The sequence below is a fragment of the Trachemys scripta genome, chromosome 7 (genome assembly GCF_013100865.1).
Source record: "Trachemys scripta elegans isolate TJP31775 chromosome 7, CAS_Tse_1.0, whole genome shotgun sequence".
NCBI lineage: Eukaryota > Metazoa > Chordata > Testudines > Emydidae > Trachemys > Trachemys scripta.
In genome coordinates this window covers 68,188,462-68,204,119 of record NC_048304.1, presented here as the reverse complement: position 1 = coordinate 68,204,119, position 15,658 = coordinate 68,188,462, and the positions used below count along the sequence as shown (strand labels likewise).

General features: G+C 43.5%; 1 protein-coding gene across 1 annotated transcript; it reads left to right on the top strand.

The window, feature by feature from the left end:
* The first annotated feature begins 1,769 nt into the window (after positions 1-1,769).
* On the top strand, positions 1,770-14,718 carry TMEM254 (transmembrane protein 254). Its single transcript, XM_034775622.1, has 4 exons — positions 1,770-2,246; positions 3,683-3,786; positions 7,936-7,995; positions 13,154-14,718. The coding sequence occupies exons 1-4, from the start codon at positions 2,154-2,156 to the stop codon at positions 13,272-13,274; spliced, it is 378 nt and encodes a 125-aa protein (XP_034631513.1). The 5' UTR covers positions 1,770-2,153; the 3' UTR covers positions 13,275-14,718.
* The last annotated feature ends 940 nt before the right edge of the window (positions 14,719-15,658 follow it).

Genomic DNA, 15,658 nt, shown 5'->3' with positions numbered 1-15,658 from the left:
ATAAGGACCTGAAAACTCTAGTTTTTTGGCAGATAATTTAATAATTAGCTGACAGGAGCACTGTATCTAATTCCTATATAAAAGAAAGAAAAAATAGACCCACTCAGCTCTAATATTAACATGTTCTGACATCTTGTGGCAAGTCACTTAAGGGACACTGGTTAGGTTTACAATTTTAATGTATATTCTTACTCTGTTACTAACTCTGAGAGAGAGAGAGATCCCAACTGGACTTCCGGGGAGTGGAGTCTAGTGGGTTACAGTGTGTGGGGGGGGTGTCAGATACTTCTGGGTTATATATAAGAACTTAAGAACAGCCATACTGGGTCAGATCAATGGTCCATCTAGCCCAGTATCCAGTCTTCCAACAGTGGCCAATACCAGGTGCTTCAGAGGGAATGGACAGACAGGCAATCATCAAGTGATTCATCCCCTGTCACCCATTCTCAGCTTCTGGCAAACAGAGGCTAGGGACACTTCAGAACATAATGTTGTACCCCTGCCCATCCTGGCTAATAGCCATTGATGGACCTATCCTCCATTAACTTATCCAGTTCTTTTTTGAACCCTATTATAGTTTTGGCCTTCAAAACATCCTCTGGCAATGAGTTCCATGGGTTTACTGTGAAGAAATACTTTCTTTTTTTGTTTGTTTGTTTTAAATCTGCTGCCTATTAATTTCATTGGGTGATGCCTAGTTCTTGTGTTATGTGAAGGAGTAAATAACATTTCCTTATTCAATTTTTCCACACCATTAATGATTTTATAGACCTTATCATATCTCTGTTAGTTGTCTTTTCCAAGCTGAAAAATCCCAGTTTTATTAATATCTCTTCATACTGAAGCTATTCCATACCCCAATCATTTCTGTTGCCCTTCTCTGTACTTTTTCCAATTCTAATATATCTTTTTTAGAGATGGGGTGACAAGATCTGCATGCAGTATTCAAAATGTGGGTGTACCATGGGTTTATATAGAGGCAATGATATTTTGTGTTATTATCTATCCTTTTCCTAATGATTCCCAACATTGTTAGCTTTTTTGATTGCCACTAAACAGTGAGCTGATGTTTTCAGAGAACTATCCAGAATAACTCCAAGATCTCTTTCTTGACAGGTAGAAGCTAATTTAGACCCCATCATTTTGTATATATACTTGGGATTATATCTTGCCATGTGCATTACTTGGCATTTATCAACACTGAATTTCATCTGTTATTTTGTTACCCAGTCAGTCAGTTTTCTGAGGTCCCTTTGTAACTCTTATCTGCTGTGGACTTAACTACCTTGAACAATTTTGTATCATCTGCAAATTTTGCCACCACACTGTTTATTCTTTCCCCACCCCTCAGATCATTTATGAACATGTTGAACAGTACTGGTCCCAGTACAGAGCGCCTTCCCCCCAACCCCCAGGGGACACCACTAATTAGTATTTACGCCGCTGCATTCTAAGAACTGACCACTAGTCTTACCCTTTGTTGCCTATCTTTCAACTGGAGTGTCTGACAATGCTTTCAGGATCATCTAAGGATCCTTAATTTAATGACAAGCCTTTTTTAATCACCATGCCTCTGTTCATAAACAAACTCCCTGCCCCAAGGGCTAAAGCTGGCAGCAGCATGGAACTCATCGCATTCAACACTCAAGCTGTGCTGCCCTTAAAAATCTATCTGAGGCTAGGGCATGTGCAGTAAGCAAACCTCCGACATGAAATGAGGGGGAGGGGGAGGAGCCCCCTCTCTACATGGCGCCCCCATGCGTGTAATTCTCTAGCGAGAGAGTTCTGAGGAGCTCCAGCGCGCTCAGCGTAGCCCTCTCCAGCGAGCCCCGGGAGCTCGAACGCACCCAGCACGTCCCCGTCCAGCTGGGACGCCAACCGTGCCCCGCAGCTGAGCTGAGCTGTCAGCACCAGAGCCAGGGGGGGTCGGAGCTTCTCCATGGACGGGGCGGGGACTCAGGCTGCTTCTCCTTCCTCCCCAGCACAGAGGTTCGAGCTCAGGCCTGATCGTCCCCACTTCCTCCCCCCGCGGCCGGAATGGTCTGGTCCGGGTGCAGTCCGCTTCTCCCCCCTTCACCTCGGGCGACAGTGGCGGCGCGCGGCCCCGCCTCCGTGGGGCGATGCTGTGAGCGGCGCTCGAGGTTAGTGCCAACATGGCGGCGTCCCCCGGGGACCCCGGCGGCTATTTCCGGAGCACCAGCCGCTTCTGGATGGGCGCCATCGCCATCTCCATAGGCTACTTCGCTGTGAGTAGCCGGGCGCCCGGCGCTGGGGGGCTCAGGGCTAGGGTGAATGGGTGGGGGGGGGCATGGATGAGGCTGGGGGTGTCGGGAATAGAGGGCGCTGGGAGCGGATAGGTGCGTGTGGCAGGGGGGAGCGGAGTGCTGGGGGCTAGAAGGTGCTGGGGGCAGGGTGTGTGTATCCGAGCGGGGGGCAGGGCTCGGAGGGGGAGATTGTTGTGGGAGTTCAGTGAGTGAGGTGGTTTCTTGCACTTGTGAGGTGAGGAAAATGAAAACAGCACAATAAGGGCAGTTGTTTTAGGGGTAGCTATTTTCCCCCCACCCCACCTGGTTTGTTTATGCCAGTGGGATATAATGCCCCCTTCTCCAAGAGTTGACAGCAGAAACAAATTTTGCCAGGAGATGCTGAAGTTGGTAACGATACTATAGATCTGCCATTCAGGTACACCTCCTATATAAGGCTTGTCTAGAGTAGGGATTTTTGTATAGCTATAAAAAATATCCCACTCTTGCAAAGAGCAGAGCATCTTCCCCTGATACTAGCACTGCACTCTTCGTGTGCGCACACAGCTCCTGCTACCATGAGAGTTAAACATGCTTAGAGTACATTAAATTGGCATAGTGTCAAACATGGGTGACCTTGGGAGGCTTGTGTACAGTAGCCTTCTGTCCAGTTCTAATAGTGGGAGAGCTGAACCGGTATTACCAACAGTTGGAATTAAAAATAAAATAAAACTGCAGACAGAGGCAACTGTGGCTAGATTTTATACAGAAAAAGAGGTTCATTCTAACTGAGGAATGAAAGACACAGCTTGTGCACTAAGGAGGAGCACGTGCATCAAAGCTTTTTAAAATAAGGGCAATTTAATTGAATTCTGAAGTGAGTGGGGATCCAACAGAGAGTTTGAAGGTGGACTACACATCTTTAAATATAGGAGAAAGTGAAGCATTGCACTCGTAATGCAAATTTTGAATAGGCAGAAGGGGAGACAGGTTTCCAATACTTTAGAATTTCAACATAGTGGAAGCTGAGGCAGAAGTGTGTATTGATAAAAAACACTTCTTAATGTGAGTAGTGACCAAAAGTTACACTTGGCCAATCAGTAAATTGCATGAAAAAAGTGGAGGTGGGTTGAGTTTCATTGAGACAACTGCAGGTACCATTCTGTTTTGGACTTTTGTTGGCAGATTCAGCAAAAGGCTAGTCTACACTTGCAACGTTAAAGCGCTGCCATGGCAGTGCTTTAACGTGGCTTGTGTAGTCACGGCAGAGTGCTGGGAGAGAGCTCTACCAGCGCTCTAAAAAAAACCCACCTCCATGAGGAGCATTGATACCAGCGTGGCTCCCGGCACTAGGGCACTATCTACACTAGCGCTTTACAGCGCTGAAACTTGCTGCGCTTAGAGGTGCGTTTTTTCACTAAAGTGTATGTTTCTCTTAGTGGGCAGTCTTTTTACCTTCAACACTACCCTACGAGAATCTGGGACAATTTGGCCATTTTACTAAATATTTAGTGGACAACCACCCCAAACTGCTATATAATGGGTAAGTTTGATTTGGAAAGCTAATGTTTTTGCTACTTACATTGTTTTGTTTCCCCATCTCCACCCCCTACTTAAGATTCCATAATTTAATTTGATAGTTTGTTACATTTTAATGGCTTGTGTTTCACCTCGGTGGAGGTGGGGGTGGTGAAAGGCTAGGTGAATGAAACTTGTCAAGGCCAGTTCCTGAGATCCAGAAGCTGAATTGGGAATTTGCTGTCTTTAGGGGGAAAAAACATATAGATTAAATCATTCTTGGCAACAGTTAATATCTAAGTTTACAAGGCCTCTTATTAACTTTTCTCAAATGCTTCTGTTACCCTGGAAGCTAAATGGCTGTACAGACACTGCAGGCTGTTTCCAGAGTTCTCCCTTTTTCCTCTTCAGAAGGGAGATGTCTACCTTAATGCTTCAACTTCTTAGGCCTTGTCTACACTAGGAGTTTATTTCGAATTTAGCAGCGTTAAATCAAATTAATCCTGCACCCGTCCACACAATGAAGCCATTTATTTCTAAATAAAGGGCTCTTCAAATCGATTTCTGTACTCCTCCCCGCCAAGTGGAGTAGCGGCAAAATCGATATTGTCATTTCGAATTAGGGTTAGTGTGGCCGCAATTCGATGGTATTGGCCTCCAGAAGCTATCCCACAGTGCCTCATTGCTGTCCAGAGCGGTCACAATCTGAACTCGGATGCACTGGGCAGGTAGACAGGAAAAGCCCCAAGAACATTTGAATTTCATTTCCTGTTTGCCCAGCACAGGAGCGCACAGGTGACCACAGAGAGCTCATCAGCACAGGTAACCATGCAGGCCGATAATTGGGAAAAAAAAAAAAGCACCAGCATGGACCATACGGGAGGTACTGGATCTGATCGCTATATGGGGAGAGGATTCAGTGCTAGCAGAACTTTGAAAAGATGAAATGCCAAAACTTTTGAAAAAGCCTCCATGGGCACGATGGAGAGAGGCCACAATAGGGACTCAGAGCAGTGCCGCGTGAAAAGGCTCCGTGCACCCTCCCACTCCACCCCAGTGGACAGCCCAACCAAAAGGCTGTCATATTGAATTTTTTCAGTGGCCTTTTACTTCCCTCCTATCTTCCTCCCAAACCTCATCCAGGTTACCTTGTCGGTTCTCTCCCTATGTTTATAATCAATTAATAAAGAATACATGATTTTTAAACAATAGTGACTTTATTTCCTTTAAAAGCAAGCTGTGATTTAAGGGTGGGGGAGGGTGGTTTGCTTACAGGGAATGAGTCAATCAAGGGGCGGGTTTTCAACAAACAGAACTTTCACCCCATAGCCTGGCTAGTCATGAAACTGGTTTTCAAAGCTTCTCTGATGCGCAGAACTTCCTGGTGTGATCTTCTAATTGCCCTGGTGTCTGACTGCACATAATCAGCAGCCAGGCAATTTGCCTCAGCCTCCCACCCTGCCGTAAAGATCTCCCCCTTAATCTTACAGAGATTGTGGAGCACACAGCAAGAAGCAATAACAATGGGGATAGTGGTCAGTAACCAGCACCAGTGACCTTTTAAATGGCCAAATGCACATTCTACCACCATTCTGCACTTGCTCAGCCTGTAGTTAAACAGCTCCTCACTCCTGTCCAGGCTGCCTGTGTATGGCTTCATGAGCCATGGCATTAAGGGGTAGGCTGGGTCCCCAAGGATAACTATAGGCATTTCAACATCCCCAACGGTTATTTTCTGGTCTGGGAAGTAAGTCCCTTGCTGCAGCCATTTAAACAGAGTAGTGTTCCTGAAGACACGAGTGTCATGAACCCTTCCCGGCCAGCCCACGTTAATGTTGGGGAAACGTCCTTTGTGATCCACAAGTGCTTGCAGCGGTTTATGTACTGGCTACCCTGGTGCTCCGGTGCCAAGATAGGGATATGGGTTCCATCTATCGCCCCACCACAGTTAGGGAATCCCATTGCAGCAAAGCCATTAACTATGATCTGCACATTTGCCAGAGTCACTACCTTTGGTAGCAACAGCTCAGTGATTGCTTTGGCTACTTGCATCACAGCAGCCTCCACAGTAGATTTGCCCACTCCAAATTGATTCCCGACCGACCGGTAGCTGTCTGGCGTTGCAAGCTTCCACAGGGCTATCTTCCACTCGCTTCTCAACTGTGAGGGCTGCTCTCATCTTGGTATTCTGGTGCTTCAGGGCAGGGGAAAGCAACTCACAAAGTTCCATGAAAGTGCCCTTATGCATGTGAAAGTTTCGCAGCCACTGGGAATCGTCCCACATCTGCAACACTATGCGGTCCCACCATTCTGTGCTTGTTTCCCGGGCCCAGAATCGGCGTTCCATGGTTATAACCTGCCGCATTAACAGCATGATCTCCAAAGCACCGGGGCCCGTGGTTTGATGGAATTCCATGTCCATGTTGTCATCACTCTCGCTGCCGTAGCCTACTCCTTGCCACCTGTTTTTGCAGGTTCTGGTTCAGCATAAACTGCACAATAACGCACGAGGTGTTTACAATGTTCATGACTGCTGTCTTGAGCTGAGCTGGCTCCATGCTTGCCGTGGTATGGCGTCAGCACTGTTCACCCAGGAAAAAGGCGCGAAACTGTTGTCTGCCGTTGCTTCCCTGGAGAGGGGGAAGGATGTATCCAGAACCACCCGTGACAATGTTTTTGGCCCCATCAGGAATTGGGATCTCAACCCAGAATTCCAATGGGCGGAGGAGACTGCGGGAGCTATGGGATAGCTACCCACTGTGCAACGCTCCGGAAATCGACGCTAGCCCCAGTACATGGATGCACACAGTCAAATTAATGTGCTTAGTGTGGGCGCATACATTTGACTTTATACAATCTGTTTCCAAAATTCAAATTATATAAATTCAGATTAATCCCGTAGTGTAGACATACCCTGCGTCTCAGCTTACACTGAAGGACCTCTGTTAAAGGTGTTACAATTTATAGTGTAGACAGGACCAAGGGTTTTTTTGGGTTACATAACTTATGGCTTTATGCCATTTAAGCCTGTCTATATATGGAGTTTTTCAGAAAGAGCTTTTTTAATCAGGCTGTTCCTGAGTAACTATGTGTAGACACATTTTTATTCCAGAGTAAGTGTCCACACGTGGAGTTATTCAGGAACAACTGGATAGAAAGAGCTCTTTCTGAAGAACTATGTTTAGATAAGCCTTTATTGCAGCCAGCTCTCATCACTTGTGTGTAAAGAGAACCTTAGACTGTTTAGGACATTCCAGCTTCACTTTTTGTTCCTTTCACCATGCACTGAATCAGGACTCAATCTCATTGTGATTTCCAATCACCAGAGGAACTTGGAACACTTAGTATCTAGATAAAAGTTACTCAGTGTGCCTTGGTGTGTTGCTTCAGATGCAAGATTGGTATCCACAGCTCCTAACTGGAACAAGGCTATACATTAAAATTGGTGGTGGACAAATACTGCAGTTCAGAAAAGCAGGTATCTGGGCACCAATATACAACAGAAGGGCAATTTACAAGAGCATATTAATATAGATCAAAATGATTTCAGAGACCTGTTTTTAGAAGGGCTTTGTTAAAAGCTTCAAATTGCCCCATCATTACTCCACTTTGAAGACGGACCGCTTTTGACTCATTTGAAAAGCTAGTCTTTTCTTAAATGCCCAATTAGGCATGTATTTGATCTCTTTATACCATCTGTTTATAAACTAAAGCTAATAAAACTTCTAGTAACTATAAATCCAATGAAAAGCTGACCATTTGACTTCTCTGGTACTTAGATTGCACCTCTAATAAGTACAAGGCTAAATTCTGTAGTGAGGCAAGCTTGTATTGACTTCACTGAAAGTTGAGCCTGATATTGGGCCAAATTCTGTAGTACAGTATCTGCTATTTTACAAACATACCATGACAAGTTTTGGATGAATACCAGGTGCTTTAGGTGATGCACTGTACCTGAACTTCATAGCTTGTTCTTAGTCAGAGCACAGTTAAGAGAGACTCTGCCTTTCTTTCAAATACGCCCTTAGACTAAAAAATTCTCTGTCTTCTAGAAAAAGCAGAAAGCTAACTTGTCGGTTTCTTAAATATCGTCTTTCCATCTTTTGCATTATGGAAACAGTGTGGTCCTAATTTTCAGCAACATTAAAACTAATGTGTGTGCTTATCTTACCAGGTTTTGGCTTGCCTGGGGAATTCATATAGCTGAAGCATTGTACAGTATCAAGTTATGCAAGTAAGTTGTGTGGGGTTGTTTTTTTAAATTCCCCTCTATCTTAGATTTTAGGGACAAGATTAAAAAAAAAAAAGCCTAAAAAGGATATGGGTTTAGGAACCTAACTTCAGGCACTGTTACTGAGGGAATTTGGGAGGAAGAGTTCATCCTCACATGTGGTGCTCTGATATTTCAGTTAGCCATTTAAAAAAAAAAAAAAAAATTCTGCCAAGTCTATCAGTTTAAGCATTTTTTCTATTAGATTTAAACTTTTACAACTGAGCAAATCTGTGGGTTTTAAACATTTTTATTATTTTTATCAAATTAAGTTTTCAGTTGTGGGAAATTGAAAAGTCAGAATTTTTTAATGAGAGGCATTGAGATTCAAAAAGTTAAAGCCTTATAACCTTAACACTAGTTGTCAAAATATACAAAGTAAATAAATATCCTTAAACTGGGTTCTCAAGCAGCATTTTTCTTAACTGAAATTTGCAGATATTAAAAGTATTTTTATTTGTCTGTGTGTTTGAAATTGATGTTTACTGACATTTACCGATTAATCTTTCCAAATCTAACTATAGTGCAGAGTGCCATAGAAGAGAGTCATATCAGTAGGTGGAATAAAAACAATTATGGTACTTTTTTTTGGGGGGGGGGGGGAGGGGGGGGGGGGGAGTGGGGAAGAGGGTGGTCAAGGGAGCCCTTGACACCTGATATCATTTATACTCTTTCCCTTATGAGAGAGGAGACTCTGGATGAAAACAGGGTCAAAGATGGCCTGTCTCTCAGGCAGTGTCTTTCTGGATTCAGCTCTATGAGCTTGGTCTATCAGAGTCTATTATCGCCTTAGTGGGGCCTACCTTCTGCCCCTCTAGGGACTTACTGCTTTGCTGCCAATCAGGTCAGTTGAAAAGGCAATGGTCACAAGCTGCACTCTCTGTTGGCAGCAGTCTCTGAAGTGGAATAGCCTTCTTCCTGTTCACTGTCCCTTCCCTTTTTAAGCTTCTTCCCTTCCAGGAAGAACAAGCCTTGCAGGTTTGCTTCATTAGTGCTAAACAGGCCCAGAAGAGCTGGTTGATCTCCCCTACACCAGAGTTAGGGCATGTCCCTTCACATACCTTCAAATATTAAGGCCAAATGAGGGGCTTTTCTTTAAGCAGATCTCAAAGATAAACAGGATTATTGGCCTAGTGTATGGGAGAGAAGCTGTAGATTTCAAATCTTGATTTTAGTAAGGCTTCTTGATACAGACTCACACACCAGCGTCATAAGCACATAGGGAAATGTGGTCAGGATGAAATTACTTTAAGATGGGTGCGCAGCTGTCAAAAATACCATGCTTAAAAACTAATCAATGGTTTGCTGTCAGACTGGGAGGGTAGATCTAGTGGTATTCTGCAGGGATCTGTCCTGGGTTAGATACTATTCAGTAATGACTTGGACAATGGAGTGAAGAGTATGCTTATAAAATTTTCAGATAACACCTGGATTCAAAGGACCTTGACAAATTGGAGAATTGGTCTGAATTCAACAAGATAAAATTAAATAAAGACAACCACACTTAGGACAGGGTTTGGGGACAGGGGAAAAACAAAAACAGAAACAAACAAAAAACCCTCAAATGTACAGTTACAAAATGGGGAATAACTTGCTGGCTTACAGTGTATCACAAATTGAACAAGTCAACAATGTAACGCAGTTGCAAAAAAAGTTAGTACTCTGGAATGTTTTAACAGAACTGTTGTATGCAAGACAAGGGTAGTAATTGTTCCACTCTCCTCAGCACTGGTGAAGCCTCAGCTGGACTACTGAGTCCAATTCTGAGTGCCACACTTTAGGAAAGATGTGGACAAATTGGAGAGAATCCGTAGGAGAGCACTAAAGATGATAAAAGATTTAGAGACTCAGACCTATGAGGAAAGGTTAAAAAAAAAACTGTCCATGTTTAATCTAGAGCAGTGGTTCCCAAACTTGTTCCGCCACTTGTGCGGGCAAAGCCCCTGGCAGTTCGGGCTGGTTTGTTTACTGATCGCGGCTCCCAGACTGCCAAGCGACGGAGCAAGTTTGGGAACCACTGCTCTAGAGGAAAGAAGACTGAGGAGAGAGACCTGATAGTCAAATCTTATAAAAAGAAGACTGTAATCAATTCTTCTTCTTGTCAACTGAAGGTAGAACAAAGCAGTAATGGGCTTAATCCGCAACAAGGGAGACTTGGGTTAGATATTAGGAAATAACTATTCTTATGGTTAGAAAGTAAGATCCGGAATAGGCTTTCAAGGCAGGTTGTGGAATCCCCATCATAGAAGTTTTTTAAAAACAGGTGACCAGACACCTGTCAGGGATGGTCTAGGTTTACTTGGACCTGCCTCAGCACAGGGGGCAGGACTTGAGGACCTTCCAGCCCTACATTTCTGTGATTCTATAAAATAACTTCTCAGCATCTTTGTAATCAATAGAGTTGATACATCTTGTGAAAAATGCGAGTGTGGGGGTAGGCAGGACTGGGCTGCCACCTAGTGGGTCTTTGTGAAATAGAAAGTGTATATAAAGGAATTCTGGAATATAAGGATTCTGTTTGCATCAGTCAGTGTCCGGAAGTCGAGCCCTACTCAAACTAAGATGTATATGGCTCAGGAGTAAAAGATTGTGAAGGCTCTACAGTCAGAGTAATCGTTCTTATGTTTACTCTAAACCCCATGTTGATCAGCAATACTTTCGAAACTTAATACTTTCAACTGACTTTTTAAAAAAATTATGTAGCTCTTCTGCCAACTCGTAAAGTTGCAGCCTTGCTTACATCTTGGTTCATGTGTACTGGGAAGGGGAAGACAGTCTCATGCAGTGTTCTGGAAACCTACACATGCTCCTCTTCCACTTGTCACAGGCTGTCTGGCACTCCTTATTCAGACAAACAAAACAAAGTAAATAGTGCTTTTGTTTGGTCCATGTTTGGTCCATTGCTTAATGTGGTCCTCAGATTATTTGTATTTGGAAAAAAAAAAAAAAGTTGGCCTCAGTTGATTTAATTAAAAGGGGAGTATGAAGTGATGCCTATTTGCAGTTATATAACTTCCCAGTTTTAAAAGGAGAAAGGGCAGACTTCTCTCACAGTTAAAAATACCTAAGATTGTGCACAAATTTACAAGACTTATGCCGGATGTCAGACATAGTAGGTATGACAACCCCTTTCTAGGTTTTGCACCCTGCAGAAAGCACTTAAGTTTATACAGCATTATTAAAATGTGAAGTACTATGAAGAGGCAGAAATAAAGACTGCTTACTTAACACCTTGTTTCTGATAAGCCTCTGTCCAGGCAGCTGCTGTTAATATAATTCCAATGATACGAACATCCACTTTCCAGTAGTACTTTTAGACATTACTAAGGAGACAGGAAATGAAATCGAACAGTTAAATCTCATTGAGGGTAGAAAGTATTTGTTTGCCTAGATATATATATATATATATACACACACACACACGTTTTGCAAGAGTGTAATCTTGCATAAGCAAGTTGCAGTATTTGAAAAACTGCAAAAGAATGCAGGGAAAAAAAATTCAGGAACACTAAAACCCTGTTTGGACTACACTGCCTTTCTTTACAGTAGGTACTAAAAACATGTTCACATGTATTAGCTAACACATTTGCTATCTACTCATCTTCCTCATGTAGACAGGGCCCAACAGTATAAACAGGGTTAGGATATTTTAGTTGAAATTGGTAGAGGGAGCACCAAGTAAGTTGAGACAGTGTGTCTAGTTAAAGCTTCCTGTATTACACATGTTCAATCAGACCTTGAGTCTAGCCCATCAGCTATTTTTATACCTCCAATAATGAGCTTTTCACTTAGTTCCTGACCATTTTGTCAGGAGCTTTTGTGGCATTATCTGTTTACCTTTTCCCCAATATAAGGAAGGGCAGGGAAAAGTTAGAGCTTTACATTTTTGGGGATTGTTTTTTAAATGAATCTAAATGCACTCCCAGTCTTAGTCTACAGTGACTTAAAGCATATGCTAGATCTCTTGATACTATTAGCCATATGCTCTTGGAAATGACTGCAGCACGGGAAGAAGCCATTCTTCTGATGGTTTCACCAGTGAAAGTTATGATTTCCAAAGCAATAGCACCTGACGAGGGAAGGAGAGGGTTGGAGGCTTGTCTCTAACTAGCAGGTGTGCTGCCATCAGTAGCATCTTTTTTCCTCCTTTCTGCACTATGGAGAAATGCCAAAATAGTTAGCCAGCCCTGCACCTGTTGAGGTCACAGATCTTTTAATGAACATTCAAGAGGTTAAGTTAAATTAGTGTTAAATGTGCCTCGTATGTTCATTTTGTTTGAATTTACCTTGGAAATGTATAGTCAGTACAAAAGTTGCAAACTGTATTAATTCAAAGACAGTTGAGAAAACTACTCAAGTGTAATCTCAATGGATCTGGGTTAGTATTGCTCCCACCACACTGTGATGTACTGTTCTTGGGATTGCTAACCATCACTGTGCAGCCCATTTCTTTAACTGATAAAGTAGTCTGAAATCATTACATAAAGCACTGAAGGCCATTAGTCTTTTTAGTGACTAGTGTTTCCACACAATCAACTTTCCACATGCAAATCAGCTGTTCCATATGAAAAAAGTTTCACACTGTTTAAGAAACATGATCCCTGTTATTGCTGCTAAGTCTCATCTGTTCACATAGCAAAAAAGGAAGTCTGAGTGCAACTAACTTGCTGTCTATTCTCCAGGCTGCCACTGTAACTGAAAAGCTCTTACCATAGTGAAAATACATTAATAAACTCTGTATCATGTAGGGATTTGCTTAGCGTACTGTACTTGACTTCATGATTACTTTATACTAGTAATGCCAAATGTCTCATCCCCATGCTTATTTTGCACTTCAAAATGTTAACTGTGCATAACGTTAACATTGACAGCATCAATAACTTGACTTAATGTGTCAAAAACAGGTCTAGTGATCGTGATTAACAAGTCTTCATTAGTGGTACAGACTGCGTTAAATGGAGTGTAAAAGTTGAGCCTCATTACTAAACATTCCTCACATCAAGGTGCTTTGAGCTGTAAACATCAATCAATATGATCAGTGGTATGTTAGATCCATTTCACAGTTCACTTTTATGGAGAGTATATAGTATGTTAAATAAAATCTAACTTTGTTTTACTGCAGGACCAAAGGCATCACTGACAGCTCTGTTCAACGTCGATGGTTCATCCAAACCTTCCTCTTTGGTATAGCTTCTCTCTCCCACCTGCTAGCCTACAAGCCTCCGCCTAAGAAGCAGAGATAAAGGATTGGAAAAGAGGCAAATAAGGCTAATATATTTCAACCTTGTTCTTAGAAAGTGGATTCACCCTATGTGTTTAGTTGCTGTGAATGATCTAAAAGGCATTTCTTGTTATGTGAGCCGGTGCACTCGTGCCAAGGCAATCTTGTGGTATCACTGCTATTATTAAATGCCTGGTTTGAGATATGGGCTCACTTGATAGCTCAAGAAATTAGTATGGGAACATGGAGTATCTCACTTTGTGCTTGCAAAATTCAGTCCAGATTGGGTCAGGGACCAGATATCACTGCCCTCAGTTGGTTGTTTAATGGCCTATATCTAAGGCTACGATTTTGTCACAGAGGTTGCAGAAGTCACAGGTGGCAGGGGGCCAAAGGTGACTCGTGGGAGGGACACAAAGGGGGCACCAGCTAAAGGGGATGTGTCCTCCCCACGTGACTCCTCGCCGCCCCTAGCCTGGGGTCTCTGCACTCTCCCCATCCCACATTACCTCAGGGGGCGGGCTCTGTCCTCCCACTGTACCAGCTCTCCCTGAGATGTTCGGCTGCTCTTCCTGGAAGCCAGGCCCCAGAGCTGTTCCCGGATGCTGCCTGGTGCAACACAGTAGCTGCCTGGGAGAATGCCTGGCTGCCTCCCGCCCAGGCTTGGCTTCTGGGACAGCAGCTGAGCGAGTTGGAGCCCCCCAGACCTCTCAGAATTGGCTCCTGTCCCCAGAAGCTGAGCCTGGGCTGGGGGCAGCCTGCTGCTGCCGCAGCCAGGTGCTCTCCCAGTCAGCCACTACACTGCGCCAGGCAGCATGGCTGGAAGAGGAAAGGTTCTGGCCCAGGCCCGCTGCTGGGGGCACTTGGCCCTCCGTTATCCTACCATGAGTCACCCCTGCAGGGGGCCCCCATGGCTGCCAGCCATGGAGCTCCCAATCAGCCAGGAGATCCTGGAGCTCTGAGCTATAGGCAATGGGGGCCCCTGGAGTGCCGAGCTGGGGATCCCGCAGCTGCCCCATTGCTGTGGGCAGTGGGGGACACCAGAGCCCCAGCAATGATGCGTGCTGGACCCTTATCCATAATAAAATGGGTAGGGAAATTTTTAGTACAAGTCAGGGACAGGTCACAGGCTTCCGTTAATTTTTGTTTATTGCCCATGACCTGTCCCTGACTTGTACTAAAAATATCCGTGACAAAATCTTAGCCTTACCTATATTCTATGTTCAATTTGCTTCAAACTGAAAAGCACAATTCCTCTCTACTCCCACCTAAAGAAAACCCCACCACCCTTGTTGGCAATAGGCATTAAGACAGAACTACCCTTTTTTTGGTAGGTGTTTTTCTTCCACATCAGCAGAGAGACACTTTACTTATGTAGTATAGAGAAGTCTCTGCTTGTTCTAGGCTAGAATGGTTTTCCCAGGCTTTCAATAAATAATTTTCACCAACATTTTTGGTTAAAATTCCACCTACATGTTTTTATCTTGTTCAGTCTTCCCATATCAGAGAGAAATGTCCCTAAAGTTGCAGGAACACTAACAAGTGGCTACATTATACAGGATGATGTTCAATGATCTGAGCCAGAATATGTAGTGAAACAATTCACTCAGTTAATTTAAGGTGACAGAGAACTTGTTGATGTTACCTTGCCTTAAGTCTCGCACAGTGGGAACTTGTCTCTTTGAATGGTGAGTTTAGATTATGGAAGTCAGTGACCAAATATAACTTGAGGGAGAGCAGACTAAGTGCAGCTATTTTCTGAACAACTGATTAACAATACATGTAGAAGTTATAGAAGGTTAATTAGGATTCCTAGATATAACATTTTCTTATCTCAAAACATAAGTCTTATATCTACTGTTACTGTAATGAAATGTAGATTAATTATTCAACTAGATGTTAATGCACTGGTCCAAAAGACTATTATTCAGTTCCCCAAATGTAAGGAGTAAAATTCTGCTCCATGTTTCTTAGACCACTTCTAATAAGCAGTCAATTTGTCTGTGGTTTGACAGGTTTCACTCTACTGTACACTATTGTATTGGTCTATTGTTGGACTTTTCAGGAGGATTAAGAGTGAAAACGTGTTCTGTCATGTTTTAACATTGCTCCGAAGGAGCATGACCACTTAAAATATCTAAGCTGCTATATTCAAGGTATTTTTTGGGGGAAAGATGGTTAAAGTATTACTATTATGATTCATAGCTAAAACTATTATTTAGTCATGGAGGTCACGGAAGTCATGGAATCTGTGACTTCCAGCAACCTCAAGGACTTCAGCCTGTGGTGGTTGGGAGCTGCAGGGTCCCCTGCTGCCCACAGGGGGCAGGGATCTGCAGCATACTCCTGTCGTCTCTGGCAGCACCTGGAGCTCCTAGCTCCCCACAGCTCCCAGCCCCCACAGGC

What these genes read in the sequence shown, in the direction of transcription:
- TMEM254 (XM_034775622.1), top strand. Translation starts at nt 2,154, where the DNA reads ATGGCGGCGTCCCCCGGGGACCCCGGCGGCTATTTCCGGAGCACCAGC. An exon ending in TCTCCATAGGCTACTTCGCT is followed by an intron (nt 2,247 to 3,682) that starts GTGAGTAGCCGG and finishes TGTTTCTCTTAG; the next exon opens with TGGGCAGTCTTTTTACCTTC. An exon ending in CCCAAACTGCTATATAATGG is followed by an intron (nt 3,787 to 7,935) that starts GTAAGTTTGATT and finishes TTATCTTACCAG; the next exon opens with GTTTTGGCTTGCCTGGGGAA.